This window comes from Felis catus, chromosome F1, assembly GCF_018350175.1.
Source record: "Felis catus isolate Fca126 chromosome F1, F.catus_Fca126_mat1.0, whole genome shotgun sequence".
NCBI lineage: Eukaryota > Metazoa > Chordata > Mammalia > Carnivora > Felidae > Felis > Felis catus.
In genome coordinates this window covers 19,005,567-19,016,927 of record NC_058384.1, presented here as the reverse complement: position 1 = coordinate 19,016,927, position 11,361 = coordinate 19,005,567, and the positions used below count along the sequence as shown (strand labels likewise).

General features: G+C 50.2%; 1 protein-coding gene and 1 long non-coding RNA gene across 10 annotated transcripts in view; one reads left to right on the top strand and one right to left on the bottom strand.

The window, feature by feature from the left end:
• Positions 1-612: 612 nt before the first annotated feature.
• Positions 613-11,361, bottom strand: part of BRINP2 (BMP/retinoic acid inducible neural specific 2) — a 122,638-nt gene continuing 111,889 nt past the window's right edge. For all 3 annotated transcript variants that reach the window (XM_045048928.1, XM_045048929.1, XM_023247854.2), the window contains 4 exons: positions 9,904-10,009; positions 6,940-7,176; positions 4,287-4,509; positions 613-2,642 (listed from right to left, as the gene is read on the bottom strand). In XM_045048928.1, the coding sequence (XP_044904863.1) occupies positions 1,526-2,642; positions 4,287-4,509; positions 6,940-7,176; positions 9,904-10,009 (1,683 nt within the window). In that variant the 3' untranslated portion in view covers positions 613-1,525. The remainder of the gene's footprint in view (positions 2,643-4,286; positions 4,510-6,939; positions 7,177-9,903; positions 10,010-11,361) is intronic.
• On the top strand, positions 3,379-11,351 carry LOC102901930. 7 transcript variants are annotated; one of them, XR_006591805.1, is made up of 8 exons: positions 3,379-3,397; positions 3,498-3,618; positions 4,133-4,646; positions 6,085-6,342; positions 6,750-6,836; positions 6,913-7,150; positions 8,334-11,026; positions 11,188-11,351. It is a non-coding gene; the product is annotated as an uncharacterized LOC102901930 (long non-coding RNA). The 7 variants fall into 7 exon arrangements; XR_006591802.1 differs by adding an exon at positions 4,764-4,848 and having other exon boundaries at positions 6,913-11,026; XR_006591804.1 differs by having other exon boundaries at positions 4,133-4,360; positions 6,913-11,026.

The window sequence follows — 11,361 nt, the reverse complement described above, 5'->3', positions numbered from 1 at the left end:
CTCATTCTGTGTGGCGTACATCCAACCTGCTTTTTAGGCTGGGAAAGTGGTAATCAGAACAGAGAAAACCAATGCCACGTCTGCGTCCTTCCCAGTTTCCTCCAAAGGCGATCACAGACTAGAAGATGCCGAATATGGGAAACTCTCCTGATGCCTGCAGCAGTGTTGGCAAAGAGGCGCCCTCCCCCCCAACCCCCAGCCCGCCTCAGTACACATTTACCCAACGCAGAGGCTGCAGCTCCCCCTGTGAGCAGGGACCTTCACATCACTCCTCTGATAGCGGGGAGTCCTGGCTGTAAGACTTGTGTTAGTTCTCCTGTCTAGGAAGAGGGGGAAGGGTAGCCAGGTAGCTCTGGGACCCGGAGTTCTGCCTCACTCCATTCTTCATGTAACAACCCCCGCCACACACACCCCAGTCAAGCCAGACATTTTTTCACTTTTGAAAACACACTAATCAACCAGCCTCCCCCACGGCCTATCCACCCTCCATGGATGTCCATGTATCACACACACAGCAATTAAAAAAAAAATCCAGGCAGCCCAGGGAACCATAATCTTCTTTTGTTTTCTCTTTTCTGTTTTCCCCTAAAAAAGGCCTTTTAAGAAAATATATTAAACCAGGTAAACTTTTACTCATACGTTCATGTGGCTGGAGCAGATTGACAAAGAAAACAATCACAAAATAAATATTTTTGTTTTGTTTTTAAAAAAGAACATTTCCCTATACATTGTCTCTTTCTAACTTGACAGAGCTGCTTTCTTGGACAGGACGGGTGCCATTGGAAGAGGAGTTCCGGCTGGACCACGAGGGGAATGTGGAACAAAGTAGGGGGGCTGAGGAAGCAAGGGGGCTGGAGGGAGGGAGGAGTGGAGAGCAGAGCAAGCCTGCCTGTCTGCCCTTACGGTCCTCTGTTGGTGTCACCTTGAGTGTCTCAGGGGAGCCGGCTTGAGAAGCAGTCAGTGTCTGGGAGGGCACAGAGGAGGCAGCATACAAAAAGTAAGAACCAACGCTGGGGGGATCACGAAACAACGCCATTTTAAGAAACCTGGTTAAAAAGAATACAAAAGTGACTCGATGGTGGGGGAGGGGGAACTGCTCCTGTTCCTACCCCCATGCCCCCTCTTGCTTTCTTGAATGATAAGAATCACTTTTTAAGGATTTTGTTTTCACGGTTTGGCTGGTTCTTTTTCTTAATCTCTCCCTTGGCTCCTCTCCTTCAACTGCATGCATTTGAAAGCACCGACTTCACAGATTCGAGGCTGCTGAGTCGTAGCCTCCCTGTGTGAGTGAGAGAGTGTATGTGTATGCGCGCGCGTGTGTGCACGCACATGGTGAGCGTGTACACGCGTGCGGTGATGGTCTCTTTCTCTCCTGCCTGCTTTAGTCCACGCCCTGAGGTCCCATCGGCTGGGTGCGGAAAGTCTCAAGGGAGAACCCTGTTGGCACTAAGGTGAGGGCTTGGATGACCTTTGCACCCTGGATTCATGGATCACCTCCCTGCCCAGCCCTGGAGTGGGGCCCCCATTAGCTACACAGTTTGCCTGTCTCGTACTCCACAGGGTTTGGCAGCTTAGAATTGAAAGCCCTCAGGGAGGACTGGATCCTGCCCACCTCGTTGTTGGCCAGCTTGAGCCGATGCCGGAGCAAGCAGGAGAAAAGGTCAAGTCGGACTTTGCCCGGGGGAGAGAGCTGGTTTACCCGGTCCCTAAGCTCTATAAGCTGCAAGAGGGCAGAGTCCTGGGAACCTTGAGTGTACGGGTAGTCTAACTGGAGAATTAAGTCCCGGATAGCATCCGGGTCAAAGGGGAGGCTGTAGCCAAAGACCTGCAAGGTGTTGATTTTCATGTAGCCCAAGTTCTTGGAGGGATCGGTCATCTCCAGGGGCTCGTAGTAGATTGTCTCATTGGAGCTGTCATCCAGGGACTTGATTCGGCTCCGTAGGTAAACATGGACTGTCTCAAAGAAGGTCTTCCACCTGTTCCCCAAGGTGATAGTCCAGTTTTGGCACTGGGCAGCTGCGTCCACGTTAGTCCTTTCCCAGTCGGGGAAGCTGCCCTCATTCACGGGCATGAACCAGCTCTCAGAGTGGCTGCCCCCAAACGGGTTGACGTAGATGGCCATGACAGGCTCCAGGGTGCTGTTCTTGGTGAGGCAGATCTGCAGGGACAAGGCCAGCATCACGTGCACCAGCCCAGGCTTGTACTTGTTACTCTTCAGCGTGAGCAGCATGCGCTTCCTCCAGGAAGGGTCAAACCAGCTGCCCAGACGCATGTCGTTGCTGATGAAGATGGAGTGCACCTCGATGCGGCTGTCCCGCTTCTGCAACAGGTACTTCAGCTCCAGGTCCTGCAGGTCTGTCTCCAGCCCCAGAAAGTTCTCCAGGGACTCGGCCACCTCTGGCCGGCACAACCCCTGGGCCAGCACGTAGCCTGGGTTACAGCCCCCACAGCGCGTGCTGTTGTCCGGAGCACAGTGGGCACACGCGGGCCCTTCGCCCAAGGCACAGGGGATGGGGCCCTGGCAGGAAGACTGGTCATAGGGGCAGGTGCAGCTGTGGCTCTGTTCCAGGAAGGTGCCGGGGAAGGTGCTTTCTCCACAGTAGAGGAGGGACTGGATGCGATTCCACCAATAGGGCAAGGACCTTTGGGAAGGGAGGTAAGAATGAATAAAGAGTCACACAGAGACACGCTTTGGCGTCTCTCCTGAGGGTAGGAGGAGACTGACTAATAGGCAGGGAAGGTAATGAGAAAGATAAAAGCCCTGAGTTCTCTGAATGATGGAAACCCTACTGCACCACTCTGGAGTGATCGAGTAAGGCCTAGAGCTCAGCGTCTGTCTGATGGATCAGCACCAGAAATACTTGACATCAGACTTGTGCTGGCAGCAGCCGGGCTCATCCCTCCCAAGTACCACTTCCTTCGCTTATTCAAAAGCCTACAGAAGATCTCCCACACCCTCCGTACCAAAACATCTAACGTAGTTTTCAGCTTTTTAAATAAGACCGTCCGATCCCTAGTTCTCCAAACTTCCCAACTCCCATCCATTGCTTTCCCACTTACCGTCCCTGTCCTTCCTGTTCCCACTGCTTCTGTCACTCTTTCACCACGAAGAGGAATTTTCTATGGCTGGCTCCCTCTTTAGATTTAGATTTCCGCTCCTGTGATACCTCCTCAAAGAGGTCTTCTGTGACACCCTTTTTGAAAGAACCACCCAGTCGCTCGCTCTCTATCACATCAGCCTGTTTTTATATAATCCACAGCAAGGATCAGGATTGGAAATTATTGTTTATTGTTTCCCTGTTCACAGATGGCTTCTCTGAAAATGCCACGAGAGCAGGAACACTGCATTATTCTTCACCGACAGGTTCTCAGAAACCAGGATTGTTCCTGGCGCTTGGTAAGCATTTAATAGTGATTTCTTGAAGAAAAAAAAAAGTGAACCCCTCTCAAAAGCCTTTGCTAGTCTAGGCTCTCCACTGACGCTTCCCTTCTTACAGGTGCCTCTGTCAGAGCCGCATCTCCGGGTTGCGAGGCAGCCTCCACGCCCTGCAAGGCCCCGTCTCCGTGTACCATTTCTATCTTCTCCCACACAAGCTGGCCGAGACTTCCTTCTCCAAGGTAGCTCTTCTCTCGGGCTTTTGCTTTTACTAGGCCATGCCTCTGATTTATGTTCCACAAATGTGGATTTAAGTGGCTGCCACATAGGTATCATTTTATAATTTTTGTGTTTCTATATATTTATTATGTTTTCCCGAGGACCCACACACACACTGCTTAATATTAGGATACGCAGTGTGCACTTGTTGAATAAATGAGTGTGTGAGTGGATGTGCAGTGAGGGCCTATGATGATACAGCCTGCCTCTGCTCCTGAGGGCGGGGTTGGGGTGGGGCTCAGCTTTCTTTCCTTTTGTGACTCAGAACTAATCACTTGTTTCAAGCAACCCAATGTGTGTATATTCTCACTGTATGTAATTGGTGTGTGAGCTTCAACTCCACCCCTCTGTTTCCTGAAAAAACTTCTTAAAATAGAAATGAGTGAGAATTAGAGCATGACTAGAATAACATTTGAATATACTATAATTTATAAAAAGTAAAATTAGCCTCTCTCTGTTTGCTCTCTCCGATGTCAGACACAAGTCACAAGTAGGTGAAGAGAGCAGAGAATCTAAAAGGCCTCATCTGGGTCACCGCCGCCAGATCTGCCATGTTGGACAGAGGGCCCCCCGGCCTCAGCAGCCTCAGGGGAAGGGGCCAGGCTTGGGCCCGGGCAGCTGGGGTGCTCACCTCTCCTTGGGCAGGCGGAAGCGAGGCTGCCGGTGGCAGCGCTTGCAGAGGTTGAAGAGCCTGCGGACAATCCGGTGGGTCTTCTTGAACAGCAATTTCAAGCTGGCTCCCAGCTGCTGGTAGCGGTGCTGCAGGCTGGTGTCCATGGCCCAGAACTGGGAGATGGCTGTGGAGTTCAGGAACCTGTCTCCAGGCAGCCTTTTCAGCAGGGCCTGGAATTCCTCTGTGGGCAAGGATGCAGAGCTGAGCCGAGGGGGAGTCACGCAGACTCTGGGACGGCAGGGCGCTCCCCAGACCCAGCCGGCCCTCCGGACTCATTGCCTGAGGAAAGAGGCTCCATAGCCATTCTCCCAGGCCCTTGTATGTATTTCTTTTTAAACTGCTTTATTTGGAAAATGAATAACATGCCATAAAACAGAGCTTCAGGATTCTTTTCCATCTTTCCTGTCCCTAATATGCTTCTGAATTTCAAAACAGATTTCCGTCACGACCCAAGCAGGCCAGAGGTCACGCTTTTGCCAATGACCTTGGGATGTACCACTTTCTCCCTTTATAACTTCCTGTAAGTCATTCACAACACTGTCACAGGCTGGTATTCTTCAGTAACACCACAACATCCTGTGGAAGGTGGAAGGCAGGCACAGCTGGCAAATGTGGACCCAGGGAGACTGAGCACCCAGCTCAGAAAGCTTCTTAGAAAATTTCCAGTCCCTGAGACCAGCTGCCCCTGTCCACATCCTGCTCTCTGACTCTGGAATACCCTTTGTCTCTTTCAAGCTTCACCTCTAGGCCAGACACCCATTCTTTCCTGTAGCTGATCCAGAAGCAAGATGCTTTCTGGTCCTTGCTGCCTACTCCAAGTCTGTGCCCTTCCCAGAGCTTCCTGGGCACAACACATTGGCTGAATTTATGCCCAGATCTGCTTTTACTTGGGACCTGCAGCCACTGTCTCCTGATGGGGGCCCAGATAGCCCTCATTTACTCAGCAGGAAGTAACTCACAGTGGTGAGCGCCCGAAGTCATGCCCCACATTAAGCATCATTGAACACATCCCACCATCACAACTCCTGTGCAGCTGGTGTTGGGGGGACTGGAATGTTCTCCTTAGCAACTAACGACCTGTCTAGGACATGAAATGTCAATGCCTGGGGCCTCAGCTTGGTTCTTCATACCCCTCTTCCCCTTCCCAATGGTTGGAGAATCATACCTAGTGATGGCATTAACAACTAGCATGTACGTAGGTTTTTTTATAAAACATGTAAGCTTACAAAAGAGCACAGGGAGTAACAGAATAAACTCCCATGTGCCCACCAACTAGATTTAGCCACTTTGCCACATTGACTTCAGTCTTTTGTTTTGTTTTAGAGAAATTCTGCAAAGAAAATATACAGTCGAAGGCCCTAAACTTCCCTTCTATCTCCCATCTTGATGTAACCACTCTCTTGGGTGTTTTCTTTATCATTATATTTCTTAATGTTTTCTGCATATGTTTATCTGTAAAAACATTAAGTATTGGCCAGTATGTTTTTAAGCATCATATAAATAGTATTAAATATGTGTTATATTTAATAATATTGTATCATAGTATTATTCACATGATATGTATATATAACATTTTTCATTTTCACTTTGTTTAACCCAACATGTTTCTGAGCTATATCTATCCACATAACTATCACTCATTTAGTGTTGAAATGTATGCGTGTATCAGGTAGAGATAGTTATACATTAATTTTATCTACATTATCCCATATGAGCCTTCCATCCACCTATTATTATCACTTTCCCTCTCTTACAGATGAGGAATGGAGGTATTCTGAAGCTGCATGGCTCACATAAGGTCACAAAGCTGGTCAGTAACAGAGTGTCTCAGTCTTTGGGGGCTGCTCTCAGAAAATACCACAGACCGAGTGGCTTATAAACAACAGAAGTTTATTGCTCACGGTTCAAGAAGCTGGAAGTCCAAGATCAGAATGCCACCACGGTCAGGTTCTGGGGAAGGCCCTCTCTGGGTCGAGTGTGGCTCACTGCTCACTGTGTCTTCACATGGCCGAAGGTGAGAAGGATCTCTCTGGGGCCTCTGTTATAAGAGCACTAATCCCTAATCACCTCCCAAAGGCCCCCACCTCCCTGGGCATTATATTTTCAACGTATGAATTTGGGGGGGGGGGCGGGACGCAAACATTCAAACCAGAACCCAGAACAAGGATTCAAAACCAAGCCCTAAATCTGCATCTCAAGGTAACCTTGCTATTAGCTATACGTGTAACAAGCAAGGACTAGTATGTGCTGGGTGCCTCCTAGAACTATTCTACGTACTTCATTCATCCAGCAAACATTCCTTGTGCACCTGTGCGCAGGCAATCTGTAGCAAACGTGTATCAAACAAACCAGGCAAGTCCTAACGCCCTCAGATATATCCACATTAGCTCATTAAGTCCTCGTGACGCATGTCTTTGGTAGGGATCACATCCATTTACACAGATAACAAGAAGACAACCACCTGAGACGTGAGGTTGTGAGATAACCTGTTAGGGGCCAAGGACACAGGTAAGCGGATGAGGCGGGATCCAAGGTAAGTTCCCCACCTTCTAGTCCCGCACCTCAGAGCATGTCCCATTGACAGGGAAGTGTGGGCCCGTCAACTGCTCACCTGACTCCTCAAACTGCCGGTTGTGAGTCACCCAAGAGTCCTGGATCTGCAGCAGGCTGTCCTCCATGGCCTGGATGTCAGCATCCGGACAGTTGCATTCTGGGAAGGTGGGGCTGCACTTGCACCAACAGTCATTCTCCTTGCAGACGAGCTCCCCCTCAGAGCTGCATGTGATATAGCTGAGTGCCGCCGCCACAAAGCGCTCACGCAGGTACTCGGGCAGCAGCACCTGTAGGCCTAGGGAAAGGACGCATCAGGGAATTGTGGGGCAAGGACCAGTGGGGACCTGGTTTCCCACACTTAAGGCTGCAGGATCGCCAGCTGGGGTTCTGCTGACTTGGGCATTCTGGGCCCAAGAACGGTCACCCCAGGGCCTAACTCTATGGAGCTGATGGGATGAGGGGCTTACCGCTGCCCCAGTGATGGGTGGGAGAGGGTCTGAAAATGCAGATGAGGAGCATCGAAGCCCAAGGCTTCGGAGAACCCCTCACATCAGCCAAATTGAGAGCGTGCGTATCACACGAATGGCCTTATTGGCTGCACATAGGCATCTCTAGGATGGAAATGGGAAGATATTTCAGATAAAAGAAGACCTTACAATCTCATGAAGGAGGAATCAAGGCTTGATGGGCTTTTTGCTCTGCTTCAGCTAGCCATCCTGTTTCTGGCTTTGCTAAGTCACAGACGTTCTGGGATGTCCCACCCCACCCTTGACGACCAAGGAGACTGCTCTGGTCAGGAGGCAGGGACAGGCGTTGTTGGTACGCAGTGGCCAGGCACCACACCAGGTGCTTCCCAGATACGATCGCATGTGACTCCCTGGGCACATTGAGAATCCAGGGCCGATGGCCACAGTGACCTGCCCACGTCGCAGGACTAGTAAAGTTGGCTTGGTGTCACACTCTGCCGTGGTACCATCAGCTTGTACTGCACGCCTGGGACTGGCTGCCCTGCCTCAGTGTGCTTAACTCTCACCGAGATTTGGAAGTTCAGTCAAGCCTGGGTAGGTAGGAATGGTTCTCTGCTCTCCCTGCTAATTAGCTCCCCTGATCTTGGGATATAATCCACTAAATTTCTCTAGGCTTCAGTCTTCCTATCCATCTGTGGTGGTGGGTTTTAGTTTACCAGGAGCAGAATACACCCCTCTTTGGCTTCAAGCCACACACGGTGGCTGTCGGAAGCACACCAAGGGATGAGTGAAGGACACGCATGCCTTTGGATGCCGCCTGGGCCAGGTTCGAGGGCAGACCTGCAAGAGGCTGCCCCAGTAGGGACATCGCGAGAGACGGTGCCAGGAGAGTGGGGGACGTGAGAACTTCGGATACGCCGAGCTCCCCTTTCCTCAAATACCTGCCAGCTCTTTATCCTCACACCCTTGACTGTGTCCTTGGCAGGAAATCAGAGAGCCCAAAGTATGCATCCTAGTCTCCGTGGACCTGAAAACATAACTTAGCACGGCAGCACCAGCAGAAGTCCTGTTTGAGATCCACCTCGTATCTGAACTGCTCCTCAAGTTTCCTCTCTTGATGCTGTGCCTGCAGTGGCACTGGAGCGGCCCTCCCCACACATCCGGTCCACATGCTGCCTTTCCACACACACCCATCCAAGTCCTTTCTCTTCACCTCCCCCACTACCTCCCTCCTCCTCACCATAACACTTCCCATTGCTATAAAATAAGTGCCCCGAGCAGTGTCTGCATGAGTGATGGGCTATAAAATTAAATGGCATAAACTATTCCAAATGAACCACCAGACATTCCGAACTTCACTCATCGCTAATTTCCAGACACAAACCCAGCCCATCTAAGGACAGAGGAGAAGAGGGATGCTAATTGCATTAGGTGGCTCTAAATAAAGCAGTCTTTTACTCCTTTTTATTATATATTCCTTGATTCCAAAAGAACTGATGGGTTGCATCTGGCTCAGGTTGCCTGGAATTTGTAATCGTAGATCCTGGGTGAGGGCTATTGATTTTATAATACCAAGACAATAATATCTTAAACAGAGTCCAATTCAGTTAGGCCTCAAGAAAAAGGAACTTTTCTGACTGCCAAACAGCCCTGTCTGAATCCGTTCGCATTGCCCTGCCCCCAGGATGCCTGCGGGGCAGACAGCAGGAACTAAGCACCTCCCCTATCTCCCCTTACCTGTCCTATCGCCTTCCGTTGGCAAGTGTGTTTTAGCTAGTTCTGTCTCCAGCGGAGGCTCCCATTCGTCTCAGACTGTTCTCCTGGCCTTGATCCTCCGTGGAGGATTACAGACCAATCACAGAAAGTAGGGACCACTCTCAGGGTAGCCAATAGTCCCATGGTTTGTAAAGCTCTACGGTGGCCCCATAACCATCTGCAAAGACCAACCGTACCCCAATGTGTCCTTAGGACAAAGCCGAGGGTTCTTTGGGCAACAAAGGTGATCATCAAACTAGACCAAAGTGTATAAGGGTGAATGTGATACTCATGCAGGATAGTGACTGGGGGTTGGGGAGGACTATGAATGCCGAGGGTTTGGGTGTTGAGTGGTGCTAACAATGGTCTTGGATGCAGGGTAAACCATTTCAGAAGTTTTCTCAAAAGAATGAGGGCAAGTTGTTAAATACACGTCCCAGAAGTCCTGGTAGCTCTTGTCTTAAATACGGTTTAGCCAGGGGTGCCTGGGTGGCTCGGTTGGTTAAGCGTCCGCCTTCAGCTCAGGTCATGATCTCATGGTTCATGAGTTTGAGCCCCGTGCCAGGCTCTGTGCTGACAGCTCGGAGCCTGGAGCCTGCTTCAGATTCTGTGTCTCCCTCTCTCTCTCTGCCCCTCCCCTGCTTGCTCACACTGCACCTCTCTCTCTCTGTCTCTCTCAAATAAACATTAAAAAAAGAGAGAGAAGGGTTTAGCCAAATGAGGCACAAAGAGGGCTTTTTCCTGCTCCTTGGTGGTCTGAGTTTTTCACCCAGTGTGACACCCGTCACGGTACAGCTTACCCAGTAACTGCACTTTGTTCTCCGGACTCTGTACCAGGACAGAGCTGACTGAGTCCAGATTGTCGTAGTTGCTGCAGCCCAGAGGGCCCGTCCTGGTCTCCGTGACCTAGAGAAGGAGGGCACAGTGTGGATTTAGAGACCATCCCTACGGGGAGACCATCCCTATGCGCTTCCCTCTCCGGCCATCTGATCTCAGGCTCTGTGTCCTGTCCTTGACCAGCCGGAGGATGGCATGTGTTTCCCTACCCCGGGAGCAGAAAGCCACTTTTCTTCCCTGTTCTAACAGACTCTCAGCGGCAGAGGGCTGGTAGCGGCAGGTGCACACAGTGGGAGGCTTTCAGAGGGGGCCGAAGGGAATTTGCGTCCGGGAAGAGAAGATTCAACGTAGGCTGAGGAAACTGGACCTCTGAGCTGGAGTCCCCCCCTCTCCCTCCCCCAGAGGGAGACAGGAGGCCAGATGTGGAGGCTGTCAGCCGGCTGGCGAGCCCAGCTGCATCCACTCGGCGTGGTGCTCACAGGCTTTAGGGATCCCGAAGATGAAAAGCACTAGAGAAATATGAGTTATGAGTATTATTATTAGTATTAAACATTTAAGTCCCACCTCGGCGCTGAGACGTCCTTAGAGAAAATCAGCCATGGGCTTACTGCATATTTTAATAAGTATATTAAATATACATAAACTCTTATAGCCATGTAATATTCCAAAACACCACAGAATCATTTAAAAATATTATAAAGTTGGCCTATCAGTTTTTCCCTGATGTTTTTAAAGTATAAGATGAAAAATGGGGAGCTTTAAATGCACTGAAATAATTCCATAATAAGAATGATGGGGACCTGCGGCCCTTTCTTCTCAAGATCTGCGAAAGCTCTGCCAACAATCAATCAACCAATCAACGAGTATTTATTGAGCAGCCACTGTTGAATTCCATACAATTCATCAAACATTCACAGAACGCCTTTCCTGGAGTTCTTCAAGGAGTCGGCCCTGATACCCCTGACCTTCTGTCCTGGCTCCAGATACCTCTGCCCTGCAGCAGGCACACGCGTTGCAGTTTTCCATCCTTTACTGAGAACGTGGGGTGCAAGTCCGGGTCCTCCACACACCAAACGCTCCACAGGAGTAAGCCCATGTTTATTTTGTTCACCATGTAGACAGCCGCGATGAACACAGTGCCTGGCACACCGGGTATTTAATACATTAGAGAATGTGTAATACGTTCCAGGCTTTGGGGGGTGAGAAATGAGCACAGAAATGCACAAGTTATATGCTGTGTCCTCTAGGGAACTACAACCTGTGGGGAAGGCAGGTGCATATTCAACGGGCCGAGATGCATCCAAGTGGAGCGGAAGCTACGTGTCAGTGAGCGCTGAGGAAAACACAGCTCTAAACAAAGGGAACATGAGGGAAGAAGGGCAGAGGAGACTCAACTGAGCTGGTCCTTAAAGATAAGTAGA